We start from the raw sequence: 12,918 nt of genomic DNA, 5'->3' as shown, positions 1-12,918 counted from the left end.
TGCGCGGTAGGGGAGAAACTGAATTCATGAAGGACACGATACAACAAATCGTCTTCTTTCTCTAATGTGAAAGCTTCCGCGCTTCGCGCAGGAATGGGCGAAAATGAATTCAGACAAGGATTAAGAGTTGAGAATGGTACATCGAATCGTCTTCTGTCTCTAATAATCTAATGAAACGTCAGGGCTTCCGCGCTACGCGCGGAGGAAGGGGAACTTGATTCAAACAAGGATTAAGAGTCGAGAACGGTTCAACAAATCGTCTTCTTTCTCTTATAATTTAGTGAAACGTCAAAGCTTCCGCGCTTCGCGGGGGGAACTCCCCCTCCCTGCACGCAACCCCCTAGGGACCGCGCTTCGCGTGCTCACTACCGCTTGGGAGGGGTGCAACTTGCCACACGCTTCTACCTCTTGATTGCTTTGATCCATTGCCGAAAATATTTTGACACCTATCATCCCCCCAACCACGGATACAAATCGACACCCTTGGGTATAGATAAATTCCAGAAGTGTACACAATTCGAGATATCGGAGAGCCATATACGTTTAGTATTCTTAGTATTCTTAGAAGGTTCCTGGTTTTATTGTATACATCATTTAATTTGTCAGATTGCGAAAATAAAATTTGTCGCAAACAATGCTTTTATCACCAGAGCATATTCAAACTATATTTTTTCAAATTAGGATTAACGGTGGAATGAATTATTAAGTAATGAAGTGTGCTTACATAATAGGATTCGTTACATAATTGTATAGACTATGGTTGAATGAGTTATCCACGTAAATGTAAATTCTTTCATTTTCTCGAATAGAGTTTTTCTCTGTGTTGATATTCTGCCTGCAAAATTAAAATATATCCATATAGATGAAGACAAAGTTTGCTTGCATTATCAATTTAATGTGCATCATTTATCAATCTTATAAATTATTTCACATTCAGTAAAGCCAAGAGTATTTTGGTACAATCGTTAATCAAAAGAAACCAGACAAGCATTTGTTTGAGTGCTAGAATTTGCTGCAAAAACACTTTGGCTGTAGTGTTCAACCTATTGTGGTGATAAAGATCAGTATATAAACCCGTCGGGGAAACCGTTGCCGACGGTTACAGTCTATGAATTGCAGTTTTCTCACTTAATACTCAAACCAGGGCTTTCTTCGATCATTCCCAGAGAGAGGAAATCATAATTGCCGGGACGTCGCTATAAATACCCAAATTAAACGCTCCATCCCACCTGATCAGATGCCAATTCTGTGTGCATTTGTCACCTCGTGTTCTACTTTTAGCATCATGTGGATTTTGTAACACAACGTGATGGATCTAACGGGTTTGGTGGATACAAGAATGATTAAGGCAAAGCAACAAATGTGTTCTAGCAAGTAGTTCAAATAAAGCATAGGGTACAAGGGCAAGTGAGGCCTCTCAGATACCGTATGATATTCCTTACCCCACTTTTCCAAACCTCTATCGCGTTTCTGTTCTTCTAAAATGTTTGCAATGTCTTGATTGCGCTTTTTTTTTTATTGATTAAAACTCGTAGATAGATTAAGAAGTTTGTGATCAAATACCTTAATCAAAATGTTGTTTGTATTTCTTACGTATTAATATCCTGGAATCAATTCCTTCTATAATTCTCAAGAATCGACTATGCTATTTCGAGTAATAAAGGTGATGGATCATTAAAGTGAGGGTGTGGCCGAGGCATGATAGCTTAGTGGTAGAGCAATGATCTGTTAACCTGGAGATCACGGGTTCGAAACAGAGTCGAATGCCCTTTGTAAGGCATTAATCCTCATCTCTATTTACATCAGATATGATTTGAATAGCAACTAATCCAGAAGTCCATCGGTTACTAATGTAAAAGCATGTGATTTCTTTCCTAGACGTCATAACAAAACAACAACAAAACAGTCAAGCAACCACTTATCATGATGACACAAATGAGAACAGTGATTGGATGTATAAGACTAGTTATTGGCCGATCTTTGCCGAGAGAGCTCCGATCTTATCAACGGAAATGATGAAAGGGAATGCTCGTGGTTTGAAGAGTGCTAGTTCGTTGCCAAGTCACACTTACAGTTAGAATGTGACATTCATAACTACTGAACCCCATATGAAATAATTTTACTATCTTTAATAGATTATGTTTCGAGTATCATAGTTTGTTCTCTTTTCTTAGATCTTCCCACAATACCTTTATACGCTATCATGTTAGTTGTGGCACTACTTTTTCAACCTCTTTACTATAAATTTCTTTCGCCTTTTTTCCATTTTTACCCACTTCACTTTCTTCATCTAGTCTTCTTTTTTGTCTATGTATTCATACCTTATCGTTTTACTCGTCACAATCATATGCTTATTGGGATGAACGCCTTCTTCTTTTATATTGTTAAAATGTTCTTTAAATTAGTTATTTCATTATGTGTACATTTAATACTTAGTCTTTTGTCTATATGATGAAATAGAAATAGAAGAATATAAACGTTACTTTAAATTGAATTGAATTGGGTTTAAATTAAGTGTTCAAATTCGGAAGACGATTTCAAAAATAAAAAATGGTTTATATTAAATTCTTCACTTTGCTTTCAACTTGAATATCAAAATTTATAAAATGGATGAAATAAGCTATCACATACCTTGTGTTATAAATCATGAGTGCGATTTATATGTTCTATATTGGATTGCACACTCATGTACATCTTTCTACATCTGTTTGCCTAAAATGAAACGTAGAGATATATACACGGATAGTAAGGGAATCCCTGTCCTAATGCGAAGACTTGTAGGGGCCTTGTCACGTAGGCAGCCTGAACCGAGTTTCATATTGTCAGACAATTACTTGTCGGACGATTACTGTTAGCCACGTAGACCTAGACAAGTAGACCCGGACCATCACCCTCCTACCTAGGACAAATACCCACCTGAGACAACTCGCCATGGAAAATTATTACGGACCTAATGAATAGACGAATATATTGATGTACTCGTGTGAAGTGTGAAGTTATGCATTAAGCTAATGGCCATCTTTCTTGTCGCTTCAAAGGAAACTAGGCCACCAATCATTCGAGGGGGAGGGGGTTCTTGCATCTCCCCAGTAATTGCGGTTACAGTGCACATTTTACAGTATTTCCAATCACAGCATTGCACCCCACTTATCAAAATGCATTCATAATTAATTGTCATGAATCGACATTTCTAATATGCCTTTGGGTACATTTACTTTTTTTCTTTTTTTAAAAAATGGCACTGTCTACGATGCCTTGGAGACAGTGAAATGTAGCCTGTTGAAAGAGACTAGCAATATCATGCGGAAGCCCTAGTCACCAAGGTCAGAAAATACCCCTTCCCGTCTCTCTTTTCCCGTGGGTGAGGGGGAAAGAGACAGTTGTCGGGCAATACGGGTGTGTAGGGTGCGATATACGCGGATGTGAGCTCAACCTAATTCGCTTCTCGTTTGCCCTAACGGCAGGGGATGCTTTATCATAGACCTGTGGAAAGCTGAATTATTCCCCTTTTCTATCTCCTCGACGAACGACAGCAAGAGGCCCCTCTAATACCTTACTGTGCCCCCTTCCTTTGTAAGGCATAAAGTAAGGGGATCACGATATGTCTGCAAGCTGCTCTGGCGGTGCAGCATAAGGATCATTGCAGTAGACATTCTAGTATATTCCCTGTCGATACTTTTTAAGGATTGTGACAGTGAGGACGGTTCATCTGGGAACAGGACTCTGTTAGTTTTCAATTCGGATTGCCACCGGGGCCTTTACGCCCCTAAGGTAAAATTTTAAATTTTGAACTGTATTGTTTTTGTCGTATACTTAATAAGAAATGTCCAATGGTCGCAGATATGGGTGTAGACCTTACGATTCTGCAAGGTAAGGTTTAAAGTCGTATTTCTAAGTATGTGAATATAGAATGTAGGCCTGATTATATCTTCCGCTGTGAAATCTGTTCGTGTGTCTAGGAGTTGATGAAAAGGGTAAAAGACAAACTGTGAAATGTGGGTGGTTGCTCTTTTTCGAGATCAAGAACATATTTCGTAAGCTAACAAATAAAGTTTGGAGGTTGGTTAACAGAAAAGTCATTCTGATTTCATTTTAGAGTGAGCCTATAAGATTTCTTTTCATAAACGGATTTAACGAAACATAGAAAACGGCCTCCCAACGCCTCTCTTCTGTCTCCTCATTGTTAAGGATAATAACCAGTTCCAAATGTAATTGATACGGTGCTATTACAGCATTTCATCTGAATTACATTTCCGCGATAATTATAATATCTAAGGAATGTACAAAGCATATCAAATAAACGAAACTGATATCAAATCTATAAGCAATGTTCATTCATAAACGCAGGATAGTCCATATTCATGATCGTCATAGAATATAATGTAATAGGATGAAAACACATGTTTTCTATATTTCAGATCACCTTCTGAAGATACATGAACTTTAAAAGAGACCAAATTCTAAATTTTAAAATGTTCTGATTATCAAAGATTAGATATTCATTACAATTCTCAATTGAGTGCTTTATAAGTCCTATAAAAAACCTGCAAGTTACTATCTCGCAAACAATCAAGATATACACGGAGCATCTATTTTCATTATTCTCCTGAGTAAAGCAGTGATTACTGAATGATATTAATTAGGATTTATAAATGAGAGGGTAACGTTTTCCAATCATGGACATTACGAACAAATGCCTTTTTATCGAACAGCGGGTTTTTATATTTGTATGCAACGTGTAGAGTGGAAAGTTTTTTTGCCAATCAGTATCACTATAATCAGATAAATGGATAGTGTCCATGGCTCTATGAAGTACTGTATGTATTCGATTTATCTGAAATTAGCATTTAATAACATGACACGACTGCATATCCAAGGATGCCCACATTAAGTTTTTGACAACAGAAAGATTACCTGGAGAAAGGCCAATAAAAAGTGCATGTGACTCACAAACCAAGAGGTAAGATGAATGAAAATAAAGAAAAAGGTTCAAGAAATATGAACACATGAAATGAAAATGGAGAAAGTAAAGTAGACTATTATCTTTGCGCGTAATGATTAATGAATTTGTAAAATAAGTTGGAGTTTCCCGAGTGACATGTGATTATGATTATAATGTCTTCTTTGAATTCTTGTCAACTTTCATCTAAAATGTTTGCTTGTTGGGAAGTGCAACACATAGAACAAGAAACTATATTTTCATCACACCGTATGCGATTAGTTACATGATGAACATGCAATGACTGTATTCTTATATTGTATTATTATCTTCAAATCTAGATATTGCTATAAATCATTTCCCCTTGCTACAAAAATATGTAGATATTTTATACATCCTTATATATAGATTGTAGACCAGTAACCCTACCTAAAGCCATATTTGGGAAAGGACAGTGTGGTTTATTGGATTTCAGGATAGTTCTTTGCTGCCATATATTTGTTGTTAGGGGGGGGGGTACAAAATGAACATTTACTTGTGATCACGTCATTAATGGTGTACAAGTTTTACGTGTTTCCTCTCGTCCATCAACTGAAATTCTTTTCAGTGAATCTTTCTCACCAATTAGTAGGTCAGCATCTAATTAGTTATTGTCGGTCACTGTCACTCTATTCCTCATCTAAGAAAACGTGACCGAGAATCATCATGCTAACCAAGAAAGGGACACTCCCGATCAACCGAAAGTGTCCCATTTAATAAACTTATCTTTAATCATTGGTATTTGTTTACACCCTTATCTCTTCACTTTAGTTGCTATGTCAAAAAATAAAACTTCACGTAGGTTATATTCAGGATGGTCTCTTGAATTTTTTGTTCAAAAGGAGTGGAGGGGGTGACAGACCAAATGTGCCGATACATTTGCAAACGGGCAACGCTAAAAAAAAGTCGCAAACATGAATATATTCTGCATGATGATGAGTGGCACTACAGAGATTTTAGATGGATGTGTTGGAACCCAATGCACCCCTTACTAGCGACGTCACTAATTGTATTCATCATTTTCCTGTTTTGCATAATTGTTATCTCATTATTGAAGCAAAATACTTGTTTTTGTCATATTTAGATGTGTATTTTCTGAGAGAAGTTGAAAGTAATTCCAAGTTATTGTACACAATGCTACAGAAGAAATTCGACTGATGATGAGTCTGAAAACAGGCACCTCCTTTATCATGTGAATTGTCGTATGATCTAAAAATGGAAGGTGACGACTTGTAGGATTAGTTTTCTCTAAAGCCGTCTGTATGGGTTATTTCCGTCCCCACGTACCGAGCGCCTTGAACGTTTGAGGATACCGGAAACGTCTAGGTGAAACAGGGGGCAATTGCATCTACCATTATTACATCATCCGTTGCCATGCTAACATTATCAGACATGACCCACCTAACTTTTAAACCTTGACAGTTTGGATTTTATTTTACTCAACACTGTCAGTTAGTGCTCTGAATCCCAGAGTTTTATTTTGACACATATGTAATTTAATTCAAAAATGAATGTTTCGCACCTGTCTTTAGATAACATAATCTTTGCAGGAACACACAATTAGATATTTATGAAAGCGGTATTTTAATACATGCCATTTCAAAAACATCGATAAGAAATTAAATCTGAAAGGTTATTATCAGTTTCTGATTTAAATTGCTTTGTATCAGAGGTCTTCCTAACATCGGAGGGATGAAAAAGGTTATTTCAATCCATCTTGTAATAAAAAAAAGACGTTGTCATTAATTTTTTATGTGGATATTATTTGATGATACATTGGTGGATTTAAGGAGGATATATCCGGCCCCAAACCCAATCGTGCATTTCTTAACATGGACACACGCACGTACAGGGTTTCCCTTGATAGGGTCTCTGTGCCCCTCTCAAATCTTACATCAAAGGCACACTATAAAAATGTAATTTCTCTTTTAAATTGATTTCTTCTTGTACACTCGTCAGGGATTTTGGGGGGTAAATAGTCACCCAAAATTATGATGACCTTTTTTCTTTTCACTGTCTTTGTCATTATGATCTATTTTGCTTTTCATTTACCTTGACATTGAGGCAGTGTGCCCTCTTTCATCCGAAACTCTGGTTCCGCCCCTGAATTACATTTTTTTTTACAAAGGAAACCTAAAATACATTTGATGAATAATCATCGTCTGGTACTTTCTAATAAAAGATCGTGTTTTGGGTTTTAAAAAACATCGTCTAACTTCCTGGAAAAGAGTCAAACATAGTAACCTCAACACGATCCTTAATTCAATTGCCAAAGAAGAGAATTGGTGAGTAAAATAGCTCATTGTCTGACATCTGTTTCCGGGTGAAGGAGAAAGTCTTTTGAACAAATTGGGGAGTAGTAGCTATTGGTTAATTAGATGATCCGGATGCACATGACGAGGGGAATATAATCCCTCCATTTATTATCGGAAATGTCAGATTTAGGGGAACCCTGTAGATGATCGAATACGTTATGTTTAACGTGTTGCTAAGCATCGATGCTGTCTAATAATGGGTTTAGAAAGTGTATGCCAATTTGGATAGTACCACGAGATAAAAATGATAAATTCACAATGTAACATATTTTAAAGTCAATAACGAAGAAAGTATTCATCTTAGAAACAACATAACTATATATAAAAGATACAACTTAGAACATAGTGTTACTTGCCAATGATTGTGCGGTGTTTCAAATCATCATATTTTTGTTGGTGGCTATGATATAATAAAGTTATCAACAATTCGCAAGGCAAAGGGAAATTCAATATAAAAAATGACATAATCATCAATGACAAGAAAAGGAAGATTTACAAAGAGGCGGGGTGACAAGACAATACTATAGACTGATACATTAATGACACATTGACTCGTGATATAACAGACACTCCGTTTTCAATGAAGAGTCAGCCGTCCCTGTCAGAACGAGCGCCTACCGCAAGTCGAGGGTTCTGCCCCATCCAAAATCTATTTTAGACAAAATTTGCCTAAGAAGTTAGTTTCTTCGATGACTAAATTCTATATGTTTTACTTTGTGTTCAAGCCTTCAGTAGACAAGTAGAATTCATAGGAATGGAGTTTCATTCCAACTTACTAGCCTATGCTTATTCGAAAGAAAAGCAAGGCCTTTTAAAAAATATTAACAGCTAGTCTGAGAGAGTTGATGTAAAAATGCATGACAATTAATTACTATTTGTAGAATTCACTTTGCAATGATATGTGTCTAAGTTGAATTATTCTGTAGACATCAGTGTAGTTTGAGAAATAACAATGTAATGAAGTCGGCTAAATGTTTATAAAAATGGGGAAATGTCCATAGATTTCTGTGTCATTGTATTTAAACACTGTAACCTATAGTTTATGAAGTAAATTGGAATCAAACTTTCCTAACTGCTTTAAAAGTCGTTTACAAATATTATTTAGGAATATCAAACGTTTTTTCATCTTTATGCAAGTAAGGTATTTTGAGAATTTTACAATGCTGTGAATTCTGATATTTATGGGATGGGACAGTAGAAAATCTGAATTTCTTTGAATCGGTGATGCCACTTTTCTTTCAAACAGCTCCGAACATTATACTATACATTATGTTAATATCTAGGTTCCAACAGTTCATTCGAAATATTTTGTGTTTATCATGTCGCCCTATTGTTGAATAGTTGCTAGTATTGTAATCATCACTATCTCTCATTGCCATGGAAATATAGCAAAAATGTAATGAGGTCCATCTTGCGGAGTCTATTTCAAGGGTGTTTCGCTCGGCTGTGCGCAGGTCTGACGTAGGTGTCTTTCTATTTGTCCCGCTCGTCGCCGGGAAACTGTGCCAAGCATTTCCCTTGGCTCATGAGAGCCATCTAAAAGGCGACTGTCCCATAACGGACCCAGTGACGTCACCGGGGAACCGGTGACGTAAACAGTATATATTCTGGTCAACATTTATCTCAGTTTCTTTTGCCTGAAATTGGTACGTGATATACAAGGAGTGATGAAAAATAAGGGACCTGAGTCATGATCCGGTTGGCCTACAACATGAATTATCCTCAATCAGAATGCAAGGAGCAACGCTTGGGTGTCCTCACATTCAGTAGCGCAGTTTCTAGTGTGACTCTTTTGTGGTAATGCAGCTGTGAGTGTAGGGTCTTGGATCTTTACTTTGTCGTCTGCATATAGCAATAGAACGGGAGTTGCTAGCCATTGGAATCCAGTCACGGAGGAAGGATGGATAGCTTAGCTCTGGCTTACCCTAGGAAGAATAAAGGTGATACTTTGGATTTATGTTTGCGTATTTGTTCTGGAATCTACTGGAAAGATATTCACGGATCAATTCATCTCATTTGCTGCTCGGAGTTGAGTTCTCCTGTATTCTTTAAGGTCTTCGTATACGTATTTACCGTAGCGACATAGATGTTCTTCCAGTCCAATAACGTGGTTCCAGCCGGAGGAGCGGAGGGGGGGGGGGGGCACTGTTGTCATGGGCGGGGTGCCACCTGTCTTACTCGTTTAAGTGCATGATAGAGAGCAAGGACATCAAGTGAACACGGTGACGTGAGAGTGCCATCCTTTTCATATTAACCTTCACCGTTTCTCTTCCTCTTACTCTCATTTTTGGAAAGAAATACTAACTTCTTTATTTCTGTATTTTAATATTCGATTGAGGCTGATGTATGAGCCCGCCCGCCGATGTATCTGCACCTGTTTTACTTGGTTTTTGTTGTTGTTGTTGTTTCTATGTATTGATTGGCCATGTGACATTTTGCTTGAGGGATGCTTTGACATTTATCTCCTGACTTACATGAGCCTTGAAGAGGTTTCCTGAAGTCATGATCGGTCTGTCATCTTATGACCATGAATCCATTTCCCTAACCTCTCCTTCTCTCCCTTTTTTCTCTCTTTCTTAAACACAGACACAAGCCCACACACGCTTAAACATTTTCGATTTCGACATCTCCTAGCTAACCTCACTTTTGCCAGTTTATAGTTTCCTTACTTGCTCTCTCATTTGCCCCCCCCCCCTCTTTCTCCACCCTCCCTCCCTATTTTAAGACATGGATTTATTTTGTAGATACCTAGGAATGTTTTTTTTTGTAAAATTTTCATGAGAAAATGGTGAACTTATGGGAAAATGATTTTTTTTAAAAATAATTTCGCTATAGATTCAGTAAGTAATGTGTAAATAGATCTCCTTATTAGCCCCTTCTTTATATACAAGTACAGCCCTTTCTAAATATAATTCGATGGTTAACTACTCAACAGTAGGGCAGTGTAAGGCTTGATTGTGGATGTGTCGTCGACGAAAGAGGCGACTGATACGTAGATGACTTTTAAGAATCTGTCCCTCTTTGGCTAAAACTATTTCCTTCTTCAAGGAGACCTTAAAACGTGTGAAATTTCAAAGCTTAATCCTAAATGTACTAGGCCTAGTCAAAAATATTTGGTATCGCATACGTTTCCAAGTAAACGCTTGCAATGTTTGGTTCATCTTCATGAAGGTTTCTAGCAGGAGAAGAAAAATTGGAATTATTGTAGAGAACATAACTTGACTTCAGTCTTGTCAATTCATTGATCACTGCTCTAGTATTCACTTAATCCAATGATCAGACAAACATAAATTGTAGATGCACGTGTCAGGTCACCTATGTTTCAAAATGACTTGGAATAGCTGTCCCACCAATAACAATTGTTTTTGCGCTTTCAAAGATTAGCTACCCACTCATAGTATAAAATTGTTCCCATTATATCTTCAAGAAGCGTTTCTATTTAATATACAGAATCAAGTTCTATACACTTAAGCAGGCCTATCCAGGGATGACGAGACTGTACGAGGGAGCCTCTGCAGTTCATGAGTTTCCTTTTTAAAGGTTTTACGCAAGAAGCGCTGAACAGTTGTGGCAAACTAGCCAAGGTTGTCTGCAACTTCCGCCTGCAACTGCTCCGAGCTCAAATTTGTCATTGGCGGATGTTCTATTCCAGATACCATAGGCCTACTTAATGTGGATCCACTTATTCATGTGCATAACGTTCAAAACATAATGGCTTAGCATCCCTCTCAAGTATTTTAAAGGCTTTGAAACAGTGTAGGGGACGTGCAATAGTGGCTGATTCTCTTGAAATTCAAATCCAAGAGTTGAAGGTTTGAATCCCAGCCCGACACTACCTCCTTTGTCAAGACTTTATTTCACATTTGCCACTTTCCGGCCAGGTGTAGATGAGTACCTTGCAATTGCTTGGGTCATTATAATAACACGGCTCTCAGGAATACAGCACCGAAGCTTGTAAACAACATCATTACCATTATAAACAGTATTATTATCCTTACTATTATATACATTGCGAAAAAAAGGGAATGTAATACAAACATTTAGTAGGAACTGATTTTTTTTTCGGCTGCAAATAGTTTTGTTTTAATGTTCCATCAACGCCAACGTATCTTGAATTTCAAAAAAATGTGTACAAGGCTTCATCAGGTGAAAAATAAATGGAATTTTGCGCGATCAACTTTATGTTGCAACTGGAAATGTCATAAACCATACTCAGGCATTGAAAACCACCGATAACTTATCCCTAAATTATGTTTCCTTTTGTTTCTTCTCTCTCTTCCGTACAGCGTATAATTTCGGCAACAACCCACACCGTCCACACTCGTCGCTGTCCGACCAACAAAACATGGGGACCCTGGAGCTGAGTCTGCGCTACCCGACGGGGGTTCACGTCGGAATGGAGCCCGAGTGCAATAACTTCCACGGCCTTGATGATCACGACGACCATGAACCAGAGTAAGTAGGAGTCTGAGTCTATCGTTTTCACACCTGGTTTTTTTTAGCGGGGCTAATTGAGGGTTTTTAGCCCTGCAAGTTAAAGGGCTTTCTTCTGTGTTTGCACTTGGTTTTTCGAAAGTGGGTTAGCACTGCAAGTTCCCGGGCTAAGCTGGACCTGCACCCGAGTAGGGTTATAGCGCGGCAAATAAACCGTTTTCACACCTGTTTTTTGCGGGGCTAATACCGTTTTCACACCTGTTTCAGATATCATCGGTGGCGCACACAGTCCTGCGTCAGGCAAATGACGTCTCTAGTGCAACGGACTTAAGGTAGTAGTGTTATGGGTATCGTAACCGCGTGGGTAAGGCACCGTAATATGCACCAAATGGTTCGGGTTTTGAATCCCAACGGCGCAGCGGCACTTCAAGGTTATTTGGCGAACAACAAATCTCCATTTGCATTCAAGTTTCATAAGCAGAGCCATATGTCAAAGTATTCGAAAACCTTTTTACAAACAAATTATACAGTCAAATACATTGACTGTGATAGTGAACGCCTCTGGCAATAAATGGGGTTAAGTAAGTTCATATCTTAATTAGATATTATGATCAACTCTTGCACTTCTATCCGATCACAATATAAAGGGTACTGTTGCAGAATTAGATAAAATGTATCCATGTAGATCAAACCTGTAATTTGTTAAATTTTAAGCAGGTTTTGTTATGTTATTCATTTCATTTTGATTTGCGGTGTAATTCATATCGAGTGAGAAAATAATCTTTTACAATATTCTTTACCATTTTATAGTGAAGACTTGTGGACACTGATGAGCATGATGCACGGTTTGATCGTGGTCACCATGGTGTTTGTCCTCGACACCGCGCAGGTCTTCCTTCGGGACTCGACGGAGGCTCGACCCGTCTTACTGAGTCACGTCGAAGGCTTCTTCATCTTCCTCTATCTCGTCTCCATCGCCTGGATGATCGTCGTCATAGTACTAAAGAGACCACTGCCCTCTAGCGACGACGAGGAGAGAATCGATACCCAGGCGGGAAGCCGATATTCAAATGGTAATTAATTCTCCAGCGTTCATGATGTATTTAGAATATAACCCGTGATAACAAAAAAAATGCCATTTCTATAGGACATTATGTAAACTAACAAGCATATTGGTATAGATCTGTAGGC

General features: G+C 38.0%; 1 protein-coding gene across 4 annotated transcripts in view; it reads left to right on the top strand.

Annotated features, from left to right (window-relative positions):
- Positions 1-12,918, top strand: part of LOC579173 — a 45,475-nt gene that overhangs the window by 19,952 nt on the left and 12,605 nt on the right. For 2 of the 4 annotated variants that reach the window (XM_779303.5, XM_011666177.2), the window contains exons 2-3: positions 11,580-11,748; positions 12,538-12,800. In XM_779303.5, coding sequence (XP_784396.3) covers positions 11,580-11,748; positions 12,538-12,800 — 432 coding nt within the window. Of the gene's footprint in view, positions 1-3,365; positions 3,772-9,094; positions 9,234-11,579; positions 11,749-12,537; positions 12,801-12,918 lie in introns of those variants that run through there. The other 2 variants (XM_003723435.3, XM_003723436.3) reach the window with 2 other exon arrangements.

The sequence above is a fragment of the Strongylocentrotus purpuratus genome, unplaced genomic scaffold (genome assembly GCF_000002235.5).
Source record: "Strongylocentrotus purpuratus isolate Spur 01 unplaced genomic scaffold, Spur_5.0 spur5_scaffold_7, whole genome shotgun sequence".
Taxonomy (NCBI): Eukaryota; Metazoa; Echinodermata; class Echinoidea; order Camarodonta; family Strongylocentrotidae; genus Strongylocentrotus; species Strongylocentrotus purpuratus.
The sequence above is the reverse complement of the archived record's forward strand: the minus strand, read 5'-3'. Positions and strand labels throughout refer to the sequence as shown.